At 40.9% G+C, this 19,492-nt stretch overlaps 1 protein-coding gene across 1 annotated transcript; it reads left to right on the forward strand.

The window, feature by feature from the left end:
- Positions 1–2,145: 2,145 nt before the first annotated feature.
- Positions 2,146–19,071, forward strand: LOC309568799 (taste receptor type 1 member 3-like; the record flags this gene model as incomplete). The annotated part of the gene is made up of 6 exons (XM_082274581.1): positions 2,146–2,330; positions 8,206–8,506; positions 11,834–12,595; positions 14,756–14,953; positions 17,305–17,425; positions 18,173–19,071. The coding sequence occupies 6 exons, from the start codon at positions 2,146–2,148 to the stop codon at positions 19,069–19,071; spliced, it is 2,466 nt and encodes an 821-aa protein (XP_082130707.1).
- Positions 19,072–19,492: the final 421 nt, after the last annotated feature.

Here is a 19,492-nt window from a genome sequence, read left to right on the forward strand (position 1 = left end):
GTTAAGGTCCCCCCCCCCATAATCAGCATGCCCTCACGGAACGTAGTCAATGTCTCCAGGACGGAGTCCAGAAAGGTCAGCTGGCCGGAGTTGGGGGCATACACGGAGGCAATTGTAATAGCCTGACCGTACAAAGTGCCTTTAAGGAGGACAAACCGTCCCTGGGGGTCAGAGAGGTGAGCGATCGGCTGAAAGGGACAATTTCGGTGTATCGCCAACACCACACCCCCTGACTTTGCCCGGGGAGAGTGGATAAGAACCATTGACTATATAGGTGGGTAGGTAAACGAGGTTCCGCTTGTGAGCGGAAATGCGTCTCCTGTAACAGGAGGATCTGTGCCCCTAGCCTCCTCATCTCAAGCCATAACTTACCCCGCTTAAATTGAGAGCTCAGACCCCGTATATTATATGATATTACCTTGATCGGAGCCATGATATCGCTCTAGTAGGACCGTGCGCCACCGCCAAAGGGAGTGAGAGAGAGACCCATTCCGACCTCAGCTGAGCACAGTACACCCTGCAGGAGGAGCACAAACAGAATGAGAATCTCAAATCTTGCATGTACAGAAAAAACTAGCCACCAAAACACCAGACAAAAAATAAAGAAAAAAAGGGGGCAAAAACAATTCACAAACATCAGCCGCTTGAGCGGTGCGGCAAACTGTATATTAGGTCTTAGAGTCAAGTCGGCCGCCCAGGTGACCCCCACCCCCGGCACCCCCGCAGGGGCACAAGGGGGAGCAGAGCATCCGGACCGCCAGTCGACCCCCGTAAAAAAAGGGAGGGGGTCCATGTCTCCGGGGGGGGGGGGGGGGGCTAAGGAAGTCCGAGTTCCAGGGGGGGAGAAGGTAAGGCATGGATCACAGGGAGACCGGCAAAGCCACCCCATGCGTAGTGCCGCCGTCTGGGGCCCCTGAGAGGCGAGCGAGACAGCTGGCAGCCGAGATTGTAGCAGCAAAGCCCTAGAGTAGCCCAATTGGGGAGTTTAATCATTTATTGATGTCCATGAAAATATAATTTATAATTTTTCATGCACTTGCACTTTATCTTTGCATATACACCATTTAGTAGTGATAATTAGTGATTTATTCAATATTATATTATTATGTAAAGTAACTGCGCACCATTTTTTTCAAACACGTTTTCAGCAGTTTAGTATTCAGACTATTGGGTTGCAGCAGTTCATCCTAGTATTATCAGCCAAGAGCATACACTTTTTTTCTTTTTCTTATACAAGTTGTATTGCCAACACTTACCTCCCTAAAATGGTAGTGTTGTTAAATGTTAGTTTCAATTACTAATTAGACACCACAGCTGTCTTTCTAGTTGAACTCCAGGCAAACATCTAAATATGCAGATGAATATAGTATATAATATAGCATCAGCATTACCTGCCAAGGATTTGTATTTTTATACATTCATTCCTGAGATTTACTTTACCTGTATATTTGCCATAAAGCACAGCCAGGTGGATAACATTGTATTCTCTGTTACAGTTAAGGAATACAGTAATGTCATCTCCTTATTACTAAACTGTTGACTGGACAGCAAATGAGAAGCAGCAGGCAGATGAAGTCATTTCTCTGCTCACTCTGCACTGTCCTACTATCAGCACTGTCCCTTTAAGTATATTATCATTCAGCACACCTGTTTGGTTATCAGCCCAAGGCCCCTTTCACACAGGCATCATCCTGTTCGATCAGCAGGAGATCCATGAATACTGCTGAGAAACACAGAGACACACAAATCTTTTCCAATTTTTCCTGGACCTGGATGGACTCGGAGGGAGTCAGATATAAATGAATACACATCTGTTTACATCTGTCTGCCCATAGACGTACATGGAGTTTCGGATCAAGAAAACCCTATTTTTAAGGTTTTCTGGCAGCCAAATGTATTTAATGTTTCCTTAGTTCTCCAGGTGATGATGTCTCCACAAACCTCACCATTTGACTGTACATCCTGTGTGTCCAGTGTAAAACAAGGGCTTGTAGTTACTCAAATCTTAGGGTTAGAGTCTTCCGGGATAACAAAAGATTACTGATTCTATCTTTGTTGCATTCTACTTTCAGTCCGGTGTGCAGACGATAGCTGGCAGCTGTTGACGTTCCCATAATTTCTATTCATTGTCAACGACTCACAGCTATGATAGTATATGCAGTCTTATCGCTGGGATTCAGTGTGGGGGCTATCCTGGGGGACGACGAGCCAGTAGCCTATCAGGTTTTCAGAAAGGCAGGCGATATCATGATTGGAGGTCTGTTCCCCTTCCACACCACTGTTAATGGCTTGGATAATTATTGGAAACCAGAACCACTGACGTGTTCAAGGTAAGGTCATACGCCATATAAGAGGAAGACCTATAACTGGCTTATTTAAGGAAAACTATACTAGAAGAATTATGGATATCCTTCAGATAATGCTAGTTACCTGAATGACCATGGCTTCAACACTACAGGAAACACTGACCTGGAACAAGCATGCTGAAAATAAGTAATCTAAATCTGCATACATCTGCCCTGTCACTGACTTAAAAGTCATTTGATTATTATTACATCCAGGCAAGTGTAAGGCCCCTTTCACACATACGGTCCGTTCAGTTCATCAGTTCAGTCACGTCAAAATGTATCAGTTTTCCATCCGTTTTTCATCCGTTTTTCATCCGTTTTTCGTCAGTTGTCATCCGTTTTTCATCAGTTTTTCGTCAGTTGTTATCTGTTTTTCATCCGTTGTCATCCGTTTTTCATCCGTTTTCATCCGTTGTCATACGTTTTCATCCGTTGACATCCGTTTTTCATCTGTTGTCATCCGTTTTTCATCCGTTGTCATCTGTTGTCATCCGTTTTCATCCGTTGACATCTGTTTTTCATCTGTTGTCATCCGTTTTTCGTCCGATCCCTTTTTTTGACGGATAAAAAATTGGGCATTCATCCGTTCAAAAAAACGGACATTGACGGAAGCGGATGAAAACGGATGTTAACTGATGATCATCCGTTGTCATCCGTTTTTACATAGAGATATATTGATGTCTGTTTTTCATCCGTCAACGGATGGATGAAAAACGGACAAACGGACAGCATGTGTGAAAGGGGCCTTATACTCAGGAGGTGTAAGCCTCAAAGTTTGGTCATTATAAGTTTCCTTTAGAGCAGTGTTTCTCAGCTGGGATGTAATTTGGGTTCCCCTGGGGTGCTAAGAGTATGGGACACAATTTGACCTGGATCAGTGTCATGAGGTGCTATGATGTGGGCAAGCTGGACATCAGCACCATAACAGCCAGTGATGCTCTAGAGCAGGATGCATGGCATCATACATTGCTATGGTGTTGCCAGCCAACCCACATGCACTTTGGCAACTCATGACGCTGATCATTTCAGGGCTGCCCTAGCAGTCAGGAAGGAAATAACTTTGGCTCATCCAGATCTGCTTCACCTCCTGCCCCCTGTTGTGCTGCTGGAGCCCTCTGATGTGAAGAGGGGCTGTGTGATTAAGGGACTTTGTGATGAGGTTTTTATGTTGGAAGATGTAAAGTAATGCACTTGGGGGCTAAAAACATGAACACAAGTTCCTTGCTAGGGGGAGGACCTTTAGGGGAATCCAGGATGGAAAAAGATCTTGGTCCTAATAGATCACAGGCTCAGCAATAACATGCAATGTAAAGCTACAGCAAGCAAAGCTAGTAGAATATTAGCATGCATTAAAAAAGGGATCTACTTAAGAGAAAAAAACTTTTATTCTCCTACTTTACACAACACTGGTCTGGCCTCACCTTGAGAAGGCCACCTACAGTAGTTGTGGTCACCAGTCCTCAGGGAGGATGTGCTGGGACTGGAGAGAGTCCAGAGAAAGGCAACAAAGCTAAAACGGGGATTGGAGGGCTTCAGTTACAAGGAATGACTACAAGCATTAAACATATTCTCCCTAGACTAGAGATGCTGAAGAGGAGATATGATAGTAATATAGAAATATCTCAGTGGCGATTCTAGCATAAGGAGGAAACTATTCAGTCTCAGGTCACTTAGGAGGACATGTGGCCTCTCAATGAAGTTGGCAGAGAAGAAGTTTAACCTTAAACTGAGTAAAAGGTTCTTTACTGTCAAAATGGTAGGGATGTGGAACTCCCTTCCACAGATGGTTGTGTCGCTAATTTCAAAAAACGTTTAGATGGGCATCTTAATGGATGCAATATACAGGGATATGAGAAAGGGTATTGACATAAACACACATACAACACAAGCTGAACTGGGTTGACTGGTGTCTTTCTTCAACCTTACCAACTATGTAACTATGGGGGGGGGGGGGGGGCTCTGATGTGATGAGGAGACTTGATGGGTGGAATCTGATGTGATGTGGATACTCTGACATAACATATAATGGGGAATGTGGCATATAGGGAAGACTCTGACGTTATGGGGAACCTCTAATAAGAAGAGGGTGATTTTGATGTGAAGGTAATTTTATCAAGGTGGTTGTGTGCATCGTCCTTTGCTCAGGTTTCCCATTGATGAGTAACATTTACATTTTTTACATTTTAGACCGGGGTGTTTTGGGATTTTGCATACATTTAGAGGGTGCCAAGACTGAAAAAAAAGGTTGAGAGTCGCTACTTTAGGGGAAATCTAGTTTTCATACAGAAATATACATGCACTTAGTATAAGCAAATTTAGTTTTCATATATGCAGCTACTGTATGTCTTATCATATTTATGTACAGAGTTCAGCAGAAAAAAAGCAACCGCTTCAAGTGCTTGCACACAAAACTAAAAGTAAGGAATGCTTTTTAGGCTTACTTATAAATGTCATAGATTGCTCCTTTTACCTAGCCATGACCAGACATCAACTTCTAGCAATAAAGTAGGATATTCTGTTGCAGGGATCCTCAAACTATGACCCTCCAGCTGTTGCAGAACTACACATCCCATAAGGCATTGTAAAGCTCTTACATTCACAGACCTGACTAGGCATGATGGGAATTGTAGTTCCTGAACAACTGGAGGGCCATAGTTTGTTAGAGGATGTTGTTCAGATTTAAAGGAGAAGTACAGCCAAGCTTGTTTGGCTGAACTCCTCCTGTGGATCACAGGAGTGCAGTTTGTTCTGCACTCCTGTCATCTGTTTTCAGCAGACAGCCAGAAGCTCGCTGTTGACTGACGTCACATAGCCGGTCCAGGCTCTGGAAAGATTGCGAATATATGATCGGGATCTACCCACATGCCTTGACCGGCACCTGGCTCAGGCTCTCAGCAAGCTGACTTCTCCCGCCCTCTCCACGGCCCAGCACTCCAGTGAGCGAGGAGGGGCAGAGCAGAGAGCTGGTGACTGACAGTCATCCGCTCTCTGCTCATGAAGCTGTAAGTCTTAGTGCCAGCAGAGGATAAATGCAGTACTGGACCAATGCTGCATCCAGCTAGGTAAATATGATTAAAAAAACAAATCCCATACTTCTCTTCTAAATTGGAATTCCAGGCTAAACGTAACTAGTTTAAAAATGCTCCCTGCCCTCTCCTAACACCTATGGTGACTAACCTGTATAAGAAAGATTTATATATTTACGTATTTTTGGTCTGCTCCAGTCCAGTCACGTGATCCCCTGTGTCAGCCAGTGGCAGATGCAGGAAAGAGGAGTACTCAGCATCGGCTGGGAATGCCTGTGGATCAAAGGTGTGCACAACCTATTGCACTAGATTGTGCACCCAAAAGCTCGACCACACATGCCTTTCTCTGCCACCTCAGCTGCACATGGCAGTGAATGAATAGCAGTGGCTTCCTGTTTATTCATAAACTGAAACATAGTAAACACAGTTTGCTATGCTTCAGTTATGAATGGACACAGTGAGCAAGTGTGTTTTCTGTGTTCATTTAGAAAAGGAAGGGGCCGGTAAATTACATATTTATAACTTAAATACAGTATATGACAGCAAGGTGGATCGGCTGCACCAGATCACGTACCTAGTACATGATCTGACACTTCTGGGTATGAGGGCACATGCGTGCTGTGATTAACCACTTAAGCCCCGGAGGATATTGCTGCTCAAAGACCAGGGCCTATTTTGCGATTCGGCACTGCGTGACTTTAACGGACAATTGCGCGGTCGTGCCCAAATGAAATTGACATCCTTTTTTTCCCACAAACAGAGCTTTCTTTTGGTGGTATTTGATCACCTGTGCCATTTTTACTTTTTGCGCTATAAACAAAAAAAGAGCGACAATTTTGAAAAAATAACAATATTTTTCACATTTTTTTTATATGAAATTCCCCCCCAAAAAATGTAAAAATCACAATTTTTTTATATTTTAGCCCAATTTTGTTTTCTGCTACATATTTTTGGTAAAAAAAAAATCGCAATAAGCGTATTTTGATTGGTTTGGGCAAAAGTTATTGCGTTTACTAACTACGGGAAAGATTTATGTCATTTTTATTGTTTTTTTTTTTTTTAACTAGTAATGGCGGCGATCTGCGTTTTTTTTTTTTTTTTTTTGTGGGACTGCGACATTGCGGCGGACAGATCTGACCCTTGATTGACATTTTTGACACTTTTTGGGGTACCAGTGACATTACTACAGTAATCAGTGCTATACATATGCACTGTTACTGTAAAAATTACACTGGCAGGGAAGGGGTTAACTTTATTGGTGATCAGTGGGTTAAATGTATCCCTAGGGGCGTGATTCTAACTGTGGGGGGCGTGGCTTGTGATGTAACCACAGAGACATACGATCCTACATAGCAGGATCGTATAGTCTCTGCAGTTACATCAGGGAGAATGACAGACGGCTGTGTTTACATCAGCCGACTGCTTTTCTCCCTCTCCAGCAGGAGATCGTGAGTGGCCGGCGGACATCGGAGCCACTGGTCACTGGCGCAGGGATGTCAGGGAACGAGTGGGGGCGGGAGCGCGCCTCCGACCGCGCGTGCTCGCCCCCCTAGAGACTCGTGGGCGAGTGACGTACCGGTACGTCACTTTGCCCAGGAGGGACTGATCGCCGCAGTATATAGTCGTGTGGCGGTCGGCAAGGGGTTTAACACTGCAGATGTCAATCACCAGGTGGCGGCCAATGGATTACCACTGACACGCAGCGATCATCATGAATTTACACAGGACAGGGCTCTGCCTATGTAATCAATTCAGCAAGCAGGGCTCTGCCTATGTCCTGTCAGCAGGTTAGCGGGGAAGAAATTGATTTTCTTTCCCTGCAAAGCAAAGCAGGGAATAAAATCTATTACTTCCCCTAGTAAAAGCACCTCCCACAGACTAGTACACCAAAACACTGGATAGGCACACATTTAACCCTTTAATTGCCCTTGATGTTCAACGCCTTCCCAGCCAGTGTCATTAGTACAGTGACAGTGAAGATTTTTTTAGCACTGATCACTGTATTAGTGTCAATGGTTCCCAAAAATGTCAGTTAGTGTCCTATTGTCTAACCGCAATATTGCAGTCCTGCAATTAGTCACTGATTGCCGCCATTACTAGTATGTTAGTGTGCTAGTGTTATTACTAGTGTTAGTAAAGTCTGTAGACGCGATAACGTTTGCGCAAACCAATCGATATACACTTATTGGGATTGTTTTAAACAAAAATATGTAGTAGAATACATATTGACCTAAATTTATCAAGAAATTAGATTTTTTTATTTTTTTAATTGGATATATTTTATAGGAGAAAGTCGAAAATATTGGGTTTTTTTCAAAATTGTTGGTCTTACTTTTTCTGTTTATAGCGCAAAAAAAATAAAAATAACAAATACCACCAAAATAAATCTCTATGTGTGGGAAATAAAGGACATTGTTTTTTATTTATTTTATTTAGTACAATGTCGCACAACCACACAATTGTCAGTTTAAGTAACGCAGTGCGGTTTAGCAAAAAAAACACTACCTGGTCCTGAAGGGGGGTAAATCTTCCAGAGGTCAAGTGGTTAATTAGCCTCAGAACCTGTGTAATTAATATGTGTTTGGTTTTAAAGGGATGAGGTGGCAACCCTATCTGTAACTCTGCTCTCTCCTCCAATAACATGTTAGAACATGAACACTGCGGCACAACTGACTGGCTTCTTGTGCTGCTTCTCCCTCTCCCAGTCTGAGTTCTGCAGTACAGAGGATTGTATGTGCCTACTATAAACTACGCTGTTACTTTTTTATGATGGCGTGCAATACAGGTTAGTTTAATATACTGTTATATTTACTAAGGCTTGTCTACTTCAGCTTAAACCCTACAGGTTTTCTCCAGGCTTTGGCAATGCAATTTACACTGGAAGAAATAAACAACAGCACTTCCCTCCTTCCAGGATGGACCCTGGGGTATGAGATCTATGATACATGTCTTAATACACTGACTGCTCTGCACCCGGTCCTGCTCCTCTTAACTAAAAATGGGACAGAACTTTTAGAAATGAAGTGCAATCTTACAGACTACAAAACCAGAGTCATTTCTGTGATCGGACCTTCATCCAACGAGGTGGCCACTGTCACTATGAAGCTCTTCAGTGCTTTCCTTATGCCTCAAGTATGTCTAGAATTTTTTTTAAGTGGGAGGGGCTTGGTTCACACTGCAAATTTGATCCAGTTTTGCATTGCGATTATGTAGTACAACTTGGATGTGGTTTGCGTATTCTATGGGGCCAAAACCTTGCTGGAATCTCACTAAAGTAGTACAGGAACCTTTTCCTAGATCACACTGTGCATTGATGTGAATGGGCACAATTGAAAGCAATGTTATTTCCATTGTAATGCGATTCTGTGCGACTCAAGTGACATCTGAAATCGCACTGGTGTGAACAGAGCCTTAAGCCTGGTAAACACTATAAGTTGGGATGGGCTCTGCGTTGGAGTCAAACGTAAGTTCGACTCGAACATCAGCTGTTCGTGTGTTCGCTAAACACACAAACAAACGGGGCATTTGGCAAGAAGTTTGCCTGCCGATGAGCGCCCCGTAATGCACTATATTATTGCAGTGCATTGATTGCTGATGATTGGCCAAAGCATGCACCTGACCTTTATGCTTTTGCCAATCACAGCAAAATGTACTGTCAGAGCCATGATTGGCTAAAGGCAGAGTGCTTTTGGCCAATCAATCGTGGCTCAGGGGCTAAGTTCAGGCCTCACACTATATAAAGCTGCTGCTGCTTACACAACAGCTGTGTAGTGTATGACAATGGAGATTAGGCAGGTAGTTAGTAGATATTGAGTTCAGTCAGTGTAGTGCAGTCAATGTAGTGTACAGGCATACTCCACTTTAAAAATGTATAGATATATTGTAGTCCTGGGTCCCCCCTCGGTGCTCCTCATGTTTGGTGTCCCTGTCACTTATGGTTCGTGAGCAGTGCCATCTCAAGGTTGCCAATATTTCCCATAGACACCAATGTTAAAGACAGGAAGCAGTGCCATGCCAAGCTGACCAATATTTCCCATAGCCGCCAATGTTAAAGACAGGGAGCAGTGCCATGCCAAGCTGACCAATATTTCCCATAGCCGCCAATGTTAAAGACAGGGAGCAGTGCCATGCCAAGCTGACCAATATTTCCCATAGCCGCCAATGTTAAAGACAGGGATCAGTGCCATGCCAAGCTAACCAAGATTTCCCATAGATGCCAATGTTAAAGACAGGCAGCAGTGCAATGTGAAGCTCACCGGGTGACTTAGCCACGTGGCCCCGCACCTTGCCTTTAAAAGAACTGTCAAAGCCGAAGATCAGGCATATGGCGGGTAGCCTCTTAGGTGGCGAAGCGTTTTTTGCAGTTTTTCTATTTTTCGGGTTGGCGGGCATGCTGATTGATGATGGATTTACATCAAGGGACACTATTTTTTTTTCTTTTTAATAAAGGACTTGTCAAAAACTGTTTCCAGTGGTTTTTACTCTTTTTAAGCTTTTTTAGTGAATGGGTACGGGTACAATGTACCCAATACCCATTCACATAGAGGGGTTCGGGATCTGGGGCCCCCTTGTAAAGGGGGCTTTCAGATTCCGATAAGCCCCCCACCCACAGACCCCGACAACCACAGCCCAGGGTTGTCACGAAGAGGCCCTTGTCCCCATCAACATAGAGACAAGGTGCATTTAGGGATGGGGGGCAGAGCCCTCCCTGCCCCAAAGTTTAAATTACATTTTTTTCCTTTAGAAATTTCAGTTTTGCTGCAGCAGGCTCCATACATCATACAGATGCGCCACTTTACAGGCATGTTCGCTAGAACTTTTTCCCTGTTCGAGGTGTTCTGGTGCGAACAATAACAGCTGAGTAAAAATAACAATAAGAGCTGAGTAAAAAGAAATCCTGGAAATATATATACAGGAGATGAGCACCCCCATAGATCCCCCCATGTGCAGGCAGGCAGGCGGCCCTCTAGGAAAGGCACTGGCCCAGGCCTATAGTGCCTAATGGGAAACCTGGCCCTAGGTGAATAATTGATCATACATCTTGCTGGGGTTTAACATTCCCAATATTGAAAATGCCCCCAAAATCTAAAAACTTAAAAAAAATGAATTAATTATATGGAGCAAGAAAAAAGTATTTTAGCACTTTAGAGCTTTACAAGATGGTAATTCAGAACATGAAATATGAAAGCAATAGATGAAAGAAATAATACTTATTTTTGTACAATGAAATGTGTGCAGTCGAGTACAGTTACACCCTCTGTCTCTATATACTTATGTCCTTTAAAAATTTGATATCCTAGGTTGACAATGTTGCTCCCTCGCAGATACAGTGGATTTCACTGCAGGATTTACCTTAAAGTATTTTTAACATAACTAATATATATATTATATATATATTGGCTATATATACAAATTTGAACAGTTGTTGTCAAATGCATAGCCCTATCTAGTGGTCCATCTACAAATCCCTAATATAACAAGAAAATAAAAATATGATAAGCAAACATATAAAATTGTAAAAATCATGCAAAAAATGATTTTAAGATAAATGCTGCCATAATGACTCAAAATATGTTGTCTTCAGATGGCCTTTGGACTGGGTGTTAATGCTGTGAGGCAGCATCCTGATCACAATTGCTGTGATTGGCTCCCACAGTAATCACATGATCAGGAGTCTGCCGCACTGGCTCCTGGTCGCAAACAGACACTGAGCATTCTCAGCACACAACCTTGGACCCCCATGGACCTATGTTTGACAGTTGGATGTTAGGGCCCACCTGCCCTGCCACTGCATATATGCATTATGGGAAAAGATTGAAGTGTATGTTTAGCCAAAATTCTTTTTAGGTTTGGTTAGAGTAGGAAGGGTTAAAAGATTATTTTTATCTAAGATTATTTTTTTGATGTCTGTGTCCCTTTGTTTAGATTTACCTTTATTTCCTTTCTTGGAAAAAGCAACAGGAAGTAAGAGATTGAAGTGAGGAGAATTCCTATCTTAGACAGTAATCAAAGAACATTTGTCCCCATGGGAAGATTTCCCCTCACCTCTAATTCTTATGACAACTCTAAAACTTTGGGTCCCCCCCCTTACCATCTTTTTCTGTTACAGTGGTCACTAGAAAGACTAGAAGGGTGACTTTCTCCAGATGGGACACCAATCACAATAAGATCTTGGAGAGGGTCAAATCTTTCTTTACACTATGCCAAACAAATGTTGCCCTCACATACACTTTAAGCTGGCAATGACTATGTTTTCTGCTAAACTAAAACATTTTTCATTGGTCAAGACACTACATAAGTATTTTCACATATAAAATATGTCATGCTTTAACGTATACCCTGTCGATAAGGCAAAAATCATCAAGAGTTTTATAAAATATTTTGATGTATTTTTCATTTCAGAGGACATTCACTTTCAAATAAAGCTGAACTTCTTGTCCCTTTTATTTGGATTTTCAGATCAGTTATTCTGTGACTTCTGATATATTTAGCGATAAAACGATCTATCCTGCCTTCTTCCGAACCATACCAAGCGACAGTAAGCAAGTTAATGGCATGGTTGATTTAATGACACGCTTCAAGTGGAACTGGATAGCTGTTGTGGCTAGTGATGATGATTATGGCACGACAGCTCTACAGCAATTTTCTTCTTCTGCCATGGGTAAAGGTATCTGTGTTGCCTATGAAGGTCTAATCCCAGCGACCCTCTCAAGCTCTGAGACAAACACCGTCGTTGAGGACATATTGGACAAAATAGCTCAGGCTGATGTCAACGTGGTGCTGATTTTTGCTTCTCTAACCCAGTCCATAGCCCTTTTCGAAGAAGTCATTATGCGTAATGTGACAAAAGTATGGATAGGAAGTGCCTCCTGGGTACTTTCAGAAGCTATTTTGTCTATGCCAGGCATTGAACGCATTGGCCCAGTAATAGGATTCTTTCCAAATGCCCACTATGTTTTTGGATTTGAGGAATTTCTAAAAAACTCAATTTCACAGATATCACAGTCTGCCCTCATCTCCTCATCCTTGGGGACCAGTGAAGGTTATGAAAACATTGATCTCAAGCCAGACATAATCAGCAGTATATTAAGTCCACTGACTGCTTTGTATGCACATAGTGTATACACTGCTGGGTACGCAGTGGCTTATGCATTGCACAGTCTTCTTAACTGTACTTTAATAAAGTGCAACAGCCAGGTTTCCAACCTCTATGCTTGGAAGGTAAGGTCCAGATTTTACTAACATGTAACTTTATATAGCATCGCTTTTCCAAATGGAAATTGAGCAAGCCTGTATAAATAATGGGGTAGCACGGGTATTCATCATTGGCCAACTAATTCTGAAGACATGTCACCTGACTTCCAAGGATGTGAACATCTCCTATTTATAAAACATATTTTAATTTTGTATTTATTAAGCTTTTTCTACCTGAAACAGTAACACATTTACAAGCTTGGAATAAGGTCTAAATTGGTATGAGCTTTAATATTTCCTAATTATTACACAATTCTAACATTTTTTATATCACCACAGTCCAATCTGCTATCATTAGTATATTTAAAAAAAATGTTCCTCCTCTTTTTTTTTTAAGAGAATGCAATAGGTGTTTGTTTGAATGCATTTGACTACTGATATGCTAATCAATGGGATCAGTGTGAAGGCGCTTAGTTCTTGAGGGTTTATTGGTACTATAATCTGCTGCCCTTTTAATTGTAAAATACAATAATAAAGCTGGATAAAAATGCAATGATGAAGTGCAGTTTATGTTGGGCAACAGTGACAAAATATTGTGAATAAATATTTAAAATAATAGCTCTTATATATGGTGGACCGCCTGATGACGCTAGCATAACCGAAATGCATTGTGGTCTCTGCTAAACCCGGAAGTTGAGAGGAAAGAGTCACCTCCTATTCGCATTGGAACGCACACCGGAACGCACGGCGGACCGCTGCATGCTACAGAGGTAAACTAGGAGGGAGAATACCAGGAGACTGCAGATCCTGTCCCCCGATCCTGCTACCTATAGCAACCAATGCACATTGCCCTGTGCCAGGTGGGCGCATCTAATAGTAAGCAGCCATTTTTTATTGGTGTAATAAAGTGACAGTATTACACTAGTTGTGGCTTCTTATCTGTCTCCCTTGCATATGGGCTTGATGTATACCTACCTGAGGTAATTAAAGGAGGAGTGAGGAGAAGGAGCATAATACTTTGTTGAAATCATACTAATATCCAAGTGGAGAGGAGGTGGTCCTATGGTCTGATCCACCTAAGGAAAAAGGATCAGAAGCTTTTTGGGTCTGTGTGACCCACTTGTTTCTGGTAAGAGGCAACGATTACCATCTTTATTCACTGGAGCACCTGATATTCAATCAATTACCACCCACCATCCTGCATGAACTGTTTTGGATCACGGTCCACTATTTGAGCACCTTAAAAAAGCACTTTTTTGAACAACAATATAATTATAATAATATTATTTATCAAAAATTAATTTATTCGTTCACTAATGTTTGTTACCTGAATCTTTATAATAAGTTATTACTTAGCACTTTAATTTGCAATTAACTGCACTCCCTAACACTTTATAAATAATTTTGCTTTGCACAAGTACACTTTTGTGTCACTAGAACTCTATAATTTTTAGTGATTGTGTATATAATTATTGGTTGTATAGTTTGAACCTATATATATATATGTTGCCCAACATAAACTGCACTGATATGCTAAGGTGTTGGAAGCCCACAAATGAGGTTTATCCCTAGGGACCAACTACATCTTAAAGCTAAACCTCAGGCAAACAGCTAAACAGTGAACAGTCTCAACTGATAAGATTATGTTCAGTTGGTTTTGTAATCTAGGCATTCCTACCAGACTGTGGCCCTCCCAAAGCCTGCTGATTGGACATTCTAATGAGGTCATACTAATGAGGTCATCACTCTACCCATTCTTCTCTTCTCTCCTGACATCAAGCTTACTATATTGGACTGACAGCACTCCCTATGTTCCTCCACAGTGTATTAAAGGAAGCTAATATCCCGACTCTAGTTAAAATATATCATTTATTTTGTTTTAATGAATACTTAACCAATTTAAATTGTGGTCTTTATTCATCTGTCTACGGCTAAGCTTTAAATTGGAGTGAGCTATTCCTAAATCATTGGAGGCTTCTAGTGACCCCATTCATTTAGGGGTCAATGTAAGCTTTGCCTATATCCAAGAATACGGTGTGAAGGGCCCTAGTCCCCAACAACAGCTGCAACAAGCACTGTATGACAAGCCAATCCAAATGTAAGGCCAGAGCAATTGCTGCCCCCAGTGCAGTGGTTTACTCTTTATAGTTGACTTTTATAATTGTCTATAACCATTTCTCTCTGTAGTTGCTAGAAGAAGTGAAGAAAGTGAATTTTTCCATCTTCAACACATCGTTCAAATTTGACAGTTATGGAAATCCCAACACGGGATATGATATTGTTACTCATAGCATGTCTGAGTTGGGCTTCAGCATAATTGGATCTTACAATATGGAACTGAATTTAAATAGTTCTCTCATTAACTGGAGAACCCCAAAAAACCTGGTAAGAAAATATTTATCTCTCAGTACATATCATCCATTTCTGTTTTGCATTTTTTTAGTAGTAGATTTTTTTTCTAGTCAAGGAATGTCTTTATATTTTCTTTCTGAATCTGAAATTAAAGGCCACTGAACTGTTAGTTAAAGGTCCGAACAGAAACTTCCCCCCCAGGCAAACACATTCAGAGGTCCCAGCAAGCCCACTATGATTTCCTCTAAAAATAAAACAATGTGTGATTAAAAAAAAACTAAAAACCCCAAGAGGAATTATAAAGATATTGTTATGTAAATCTACATCAAGAAGATTTCCAAAATAGGCTTACTAGGAGTTTAGAGGCTGATATTCTGTAAGTGTAACTTTTGCATCTGTACAGGAGTATAAAGCATAGTCCATCAAAAGGGTATAGGATTGAGCCCCCCACAACTAAAGATCATATGCTTTAGAACAATCACAATACTAAAGGACCTGTTCTGATTAGCTCTTGTTCATGTCAGAACTGCTTCTCTCCCCATTCAAGTCAATGTTATGCAAATACAACTTGATGCAGCTTAAGAGGAGGTTAGAAAAAAAAAATGGTCAACTGCAGATCAATTGCATTTTTCTGTAAACTATGAATAATCTCAGAACATCTATAAACTGATCCCATCTATAAACTGATCTTAAATGCAGGCTTAATGTACTTGAAGGAAAGCTGCATTTGCCTATCTACCTGTACATACTTTATAAAAGAAACCTGATATGGGGAAAATGCAAGCTACCAAACTGTCAAGCTGGCCCTGTTATTTCAATACTTTAAACTACAGATCTGAAACTTGTACCCACATGCTCCAAGCCAAAATAGGTCCAGAAGTGGTATCCCACTGCGCCCACTGTAGGTACAACCTAGCTTAGCACTTCTATCTATTCATGCAAACTCCTCTTGTATTAAATAACCTTATAAGTGTACTTTTAAAACATATTTTAATTATACAGTTTTTTATTTAATTATATAATTTTATTTTAGAAAGGTATAACAAATTAACAAATAATTTTGCAGGTGTGACCTCTATTTTTCCTCTGTACTTTGTGACCTGTCATCACAGCCTCAGCCAATGTAGGCATTTTGTTGCATTGTTACATTCAGCCTGTCTGTACCTCCACTGTAACTGTAGATAAGAGCTGAAAACAAAGCACTGGCTTCGTTACCTGTCTGGTTCAATGACTTTAGTTCCAGGAACCATAAATAAGAATGTCTATGCTGCAAGATACTCATTTAATCAGTGGTGATCACAAGATTCTATTTAATTTAGCTTTGGGCACGCAAAGACAGAATACACATCTGATCCCTGATGCCTTTCCTGCTCTCTTTCCGGATCCTGCTTTGTGTTTTCCACACTGTGGGTAAACCTTTGCAAGGGCTGCCTGCATGATCTATTGATATGTGATCTCTAGGAATTAAATGACAATTGAAGCACAAAAATGACCATTCACGAAGTATAGTGGGCACCAAACCACAAAGTGAAAGACGCTAATATGCCTTGAATAGTTCATCATACATAAAACCAACGAGCGTATTTTGGGGTAACGAAACATTCTGTTCATCAGGGCTTAAAATAATGCACACAAAGGAGACTGCAACCAAAGGGATTCAAGTCGAATCTAGTGTAAACTCTCTTTTTGGATTGAAATTATAATCTACTGCTGCTGTTTCTAGCCCTAAAGGAGGTGTTAAACTATATACAATTCATTTAATTGTCGTTTCCCTTGAGTCCGTTCAAGTCCTTATTCCATTCTTCTAAACTGTAAAGAAGAGAGATTTATGTTGCCCCAAAAAGTATTGGCTTTTTTTTTTTATGTAAATGTATTATGGACTATTAAAAGTGCTTTGGACTTTTTTTTATTTTGTGGTTTGGTGTCTATTTGAATATCTTGAGTTGCTTCTGGGTACCAGTTGAGGTAGACCTGTGATTTTGAGAGCTGCCTCCCCAGTTAGCTCATTTAAAGATTTCCTTGTGTTTGTACCGTTGGATTACGCATTGAAATTACAGTTCCTCTTAGGTGTGTTTTTCTCTGGTATTTATGATTTTTAGCAGTAAAAAAAGGTAGCTAAACTGCAACAGATTCCTTAATTGTTCTAAGCCCTGGTCTGAAGTTATATATTAAACTACAGATAGGGTCAATGTAAACAATGCAATGTTTAAATTGACCTGAACCTGTGATGCCCTTTAAGCATGAGTTACAAAAAAATCGTTATATTTTAGAAGTGACTTTGTAACCTTTAATATGTTTAAAGCTAATATGTTTTACAAGTACAGTTATCTTTTAATAAACATGATTAAGTCTCATGGCTCTGAATATTTGTAATCTTTTTTCAGGTTCCAGAATCTCAGTGTTCTGGTGACTGCTTACCTGGTCAGATTAAGAGAGTGAAAGGAACACATTCATGCTGTTTTGACTGTATTGATTGTCAGGAGGGATTATTTCAGTCTTCTGGAGGTAGGCATTAAGCATTTGAGATCATCTAGATATTATATTCTTATGAGTATAAGTTAACTATCTGAGGTCTGGAGGTAGGCATTAAGCATTTGAGATCATCTAGATCATGGGTGTCCAACCTTTTGCCTTCTCTGGGCCACATTGAGTGTAGAGAAGTTTTCTCAGGCCGCATATAAAATATATACTATAGTTAAGGTATATAAGTAATAAAATGCCGCTGCGCCCTTCCCGCGTGGCCACAGCCCCCGCACTAATTTAACACAACTAGAGGATGATCAAATGAAATGGAATCAGTATATGGAGGTTTGCTTCTTCTGAGAGATATTAAAGGAACACTCTAACCACCATGACCACTTCAGTGATTTGAAGTGGTCATGGTGGTAGGAGTCAGAAACACTGCACATGCTCACATCCCCCCCCCCCCTCCCCCCTGAGGCAGCATCTGCCTACCGTTAGTTGGAAGCCACTGTGGCCATGCCCCTGACCTGACTTCCTTCCTCCCCAGCAAAAAAAAAATTGTCAGGGGGCAGTGGGCCGCATTGCCTGGGGCTCCGGGCCGCATGTGGCCCCCGGGTCGCAGGTTGGACATGCCTGATCTAGATATTATTTTCTTATGAGTATAAGTTAACTATTTGAGAGTTTTGTGTCAGTTTGTTTTGGAGGTATACAATCATACATATATTACAAAATGCACACAGATAATAATTACTGTATAATAGTGAAATTGTAACCATCATCTTTTTTCAGATGACTTCCAGTGTCAATCTTGTCCAACGGGTCAGTGGTCCAGTGTACGGAGCATCAGCTGCAGCTACCCCACCTACCTGTATCTACAGTGGAGTGACACTGCTGTCATTTGTCTTCTGTTGCTTTCCTTTGTCCTCCTATGCTTTATCCTGGGAACCCTCATTCTATTCTTCAAACACAGGCATTCTCCGCTTGTTCAGGCCTCTGGTGGCTATATGTGCTTCTTTGCTCTCACTTCTCTAGTGGCTGTACTACTCAGCATGGTTCTTTTCATAGGGAAACCTGCCTATTTGGTGTGTCTTGTACAGCAGCCATTCCTAGCTATGAGCCTCACTTGCTGTCTGTCAACATTTTCCATCAAGGCCCTTCAAGTTATGCTGGTGACAGACTTTAAAGAAGTTCCCACTAAATATATCCAATGGTTGAAGACCACAGGGACCTGGGTCTCTTTACTCTCTGGCATCCTCATTCAGGGTTTGTTTTGCACCTGGCATATTCTAAGCATGGTCAATACACCTCTAAGCAGTGAGGTCACTTTCCTCTATAAATATCTAAAATGTGAAATATCCAATGTCCTAGCTTTCTTTTTGATGTTTGGCTATAATGGATTGCTGGCTCTTATATCCTTTATGCTCAATTGTGTAGCACAGGCACCCCCTGGCCAATACAACCTGGCCAGAGACATCACATTCTCAACATTGTCCTATTTGCTGATATGGATCATTTTTGTTCCCGCTTATGCTGAAGTTACAGATGGTAGTCAATCTTTGTTGCAAATGGCAGTTACTCTTATCAGTTCATTTGGTATAATGGTGGGTTATTTTGCTCCCAAATGCTATATTCTTTTGTTTAATCCACAGATGGCATCAGAGGAGTACTTTAAAGTATACATTAATTAGATTGACTACCAAAGTAACTTTTTTGAGCTGTAAATATATATCTGTTTCAATATGGTTATTGTTTTAAAAAGGAGCATAAAAAATCAAGTAAGCATAGGAAGAGCTGTAAATATATTTCAACTTCAGAAAAATATGGTGTTGGTGTAGCTTAGACTACAACTTTAGTTACTATAACTTTGCATTGTAAGTTTGGGCTTGGAAAAAAATAAATAAAAAAAATCATATTTATCTTATGTGTTGATGCATTCAATTTAAAAATAATTTTGATCACTGTTATAGCTCATCTTTTTATAGTCTTAAAATGACTCTGTGTTAAAAAGAAGAAACACAAGCCAAGCCTGCAAAGAAAGACATAAACACTAGCCTGTGCCAACACCTATGGCACTGAACTCCACTGACTTTAAAGGAAAACATTTGCTGA

The sequence above is a fragment of the Pelophylax lessonae genome, assembly GCF_965119305.1.
Source record: "Pelophylax lessonae genome assembly, chromosome: 12".
In the NCBI taxonomy this organism is placed as follows: domain Eukaryota; kingdom Metazoa; phylum Chordata; class Amphibia; order Anura; family Ranidae; genus Pelophylax; species Pelophylax lessonae.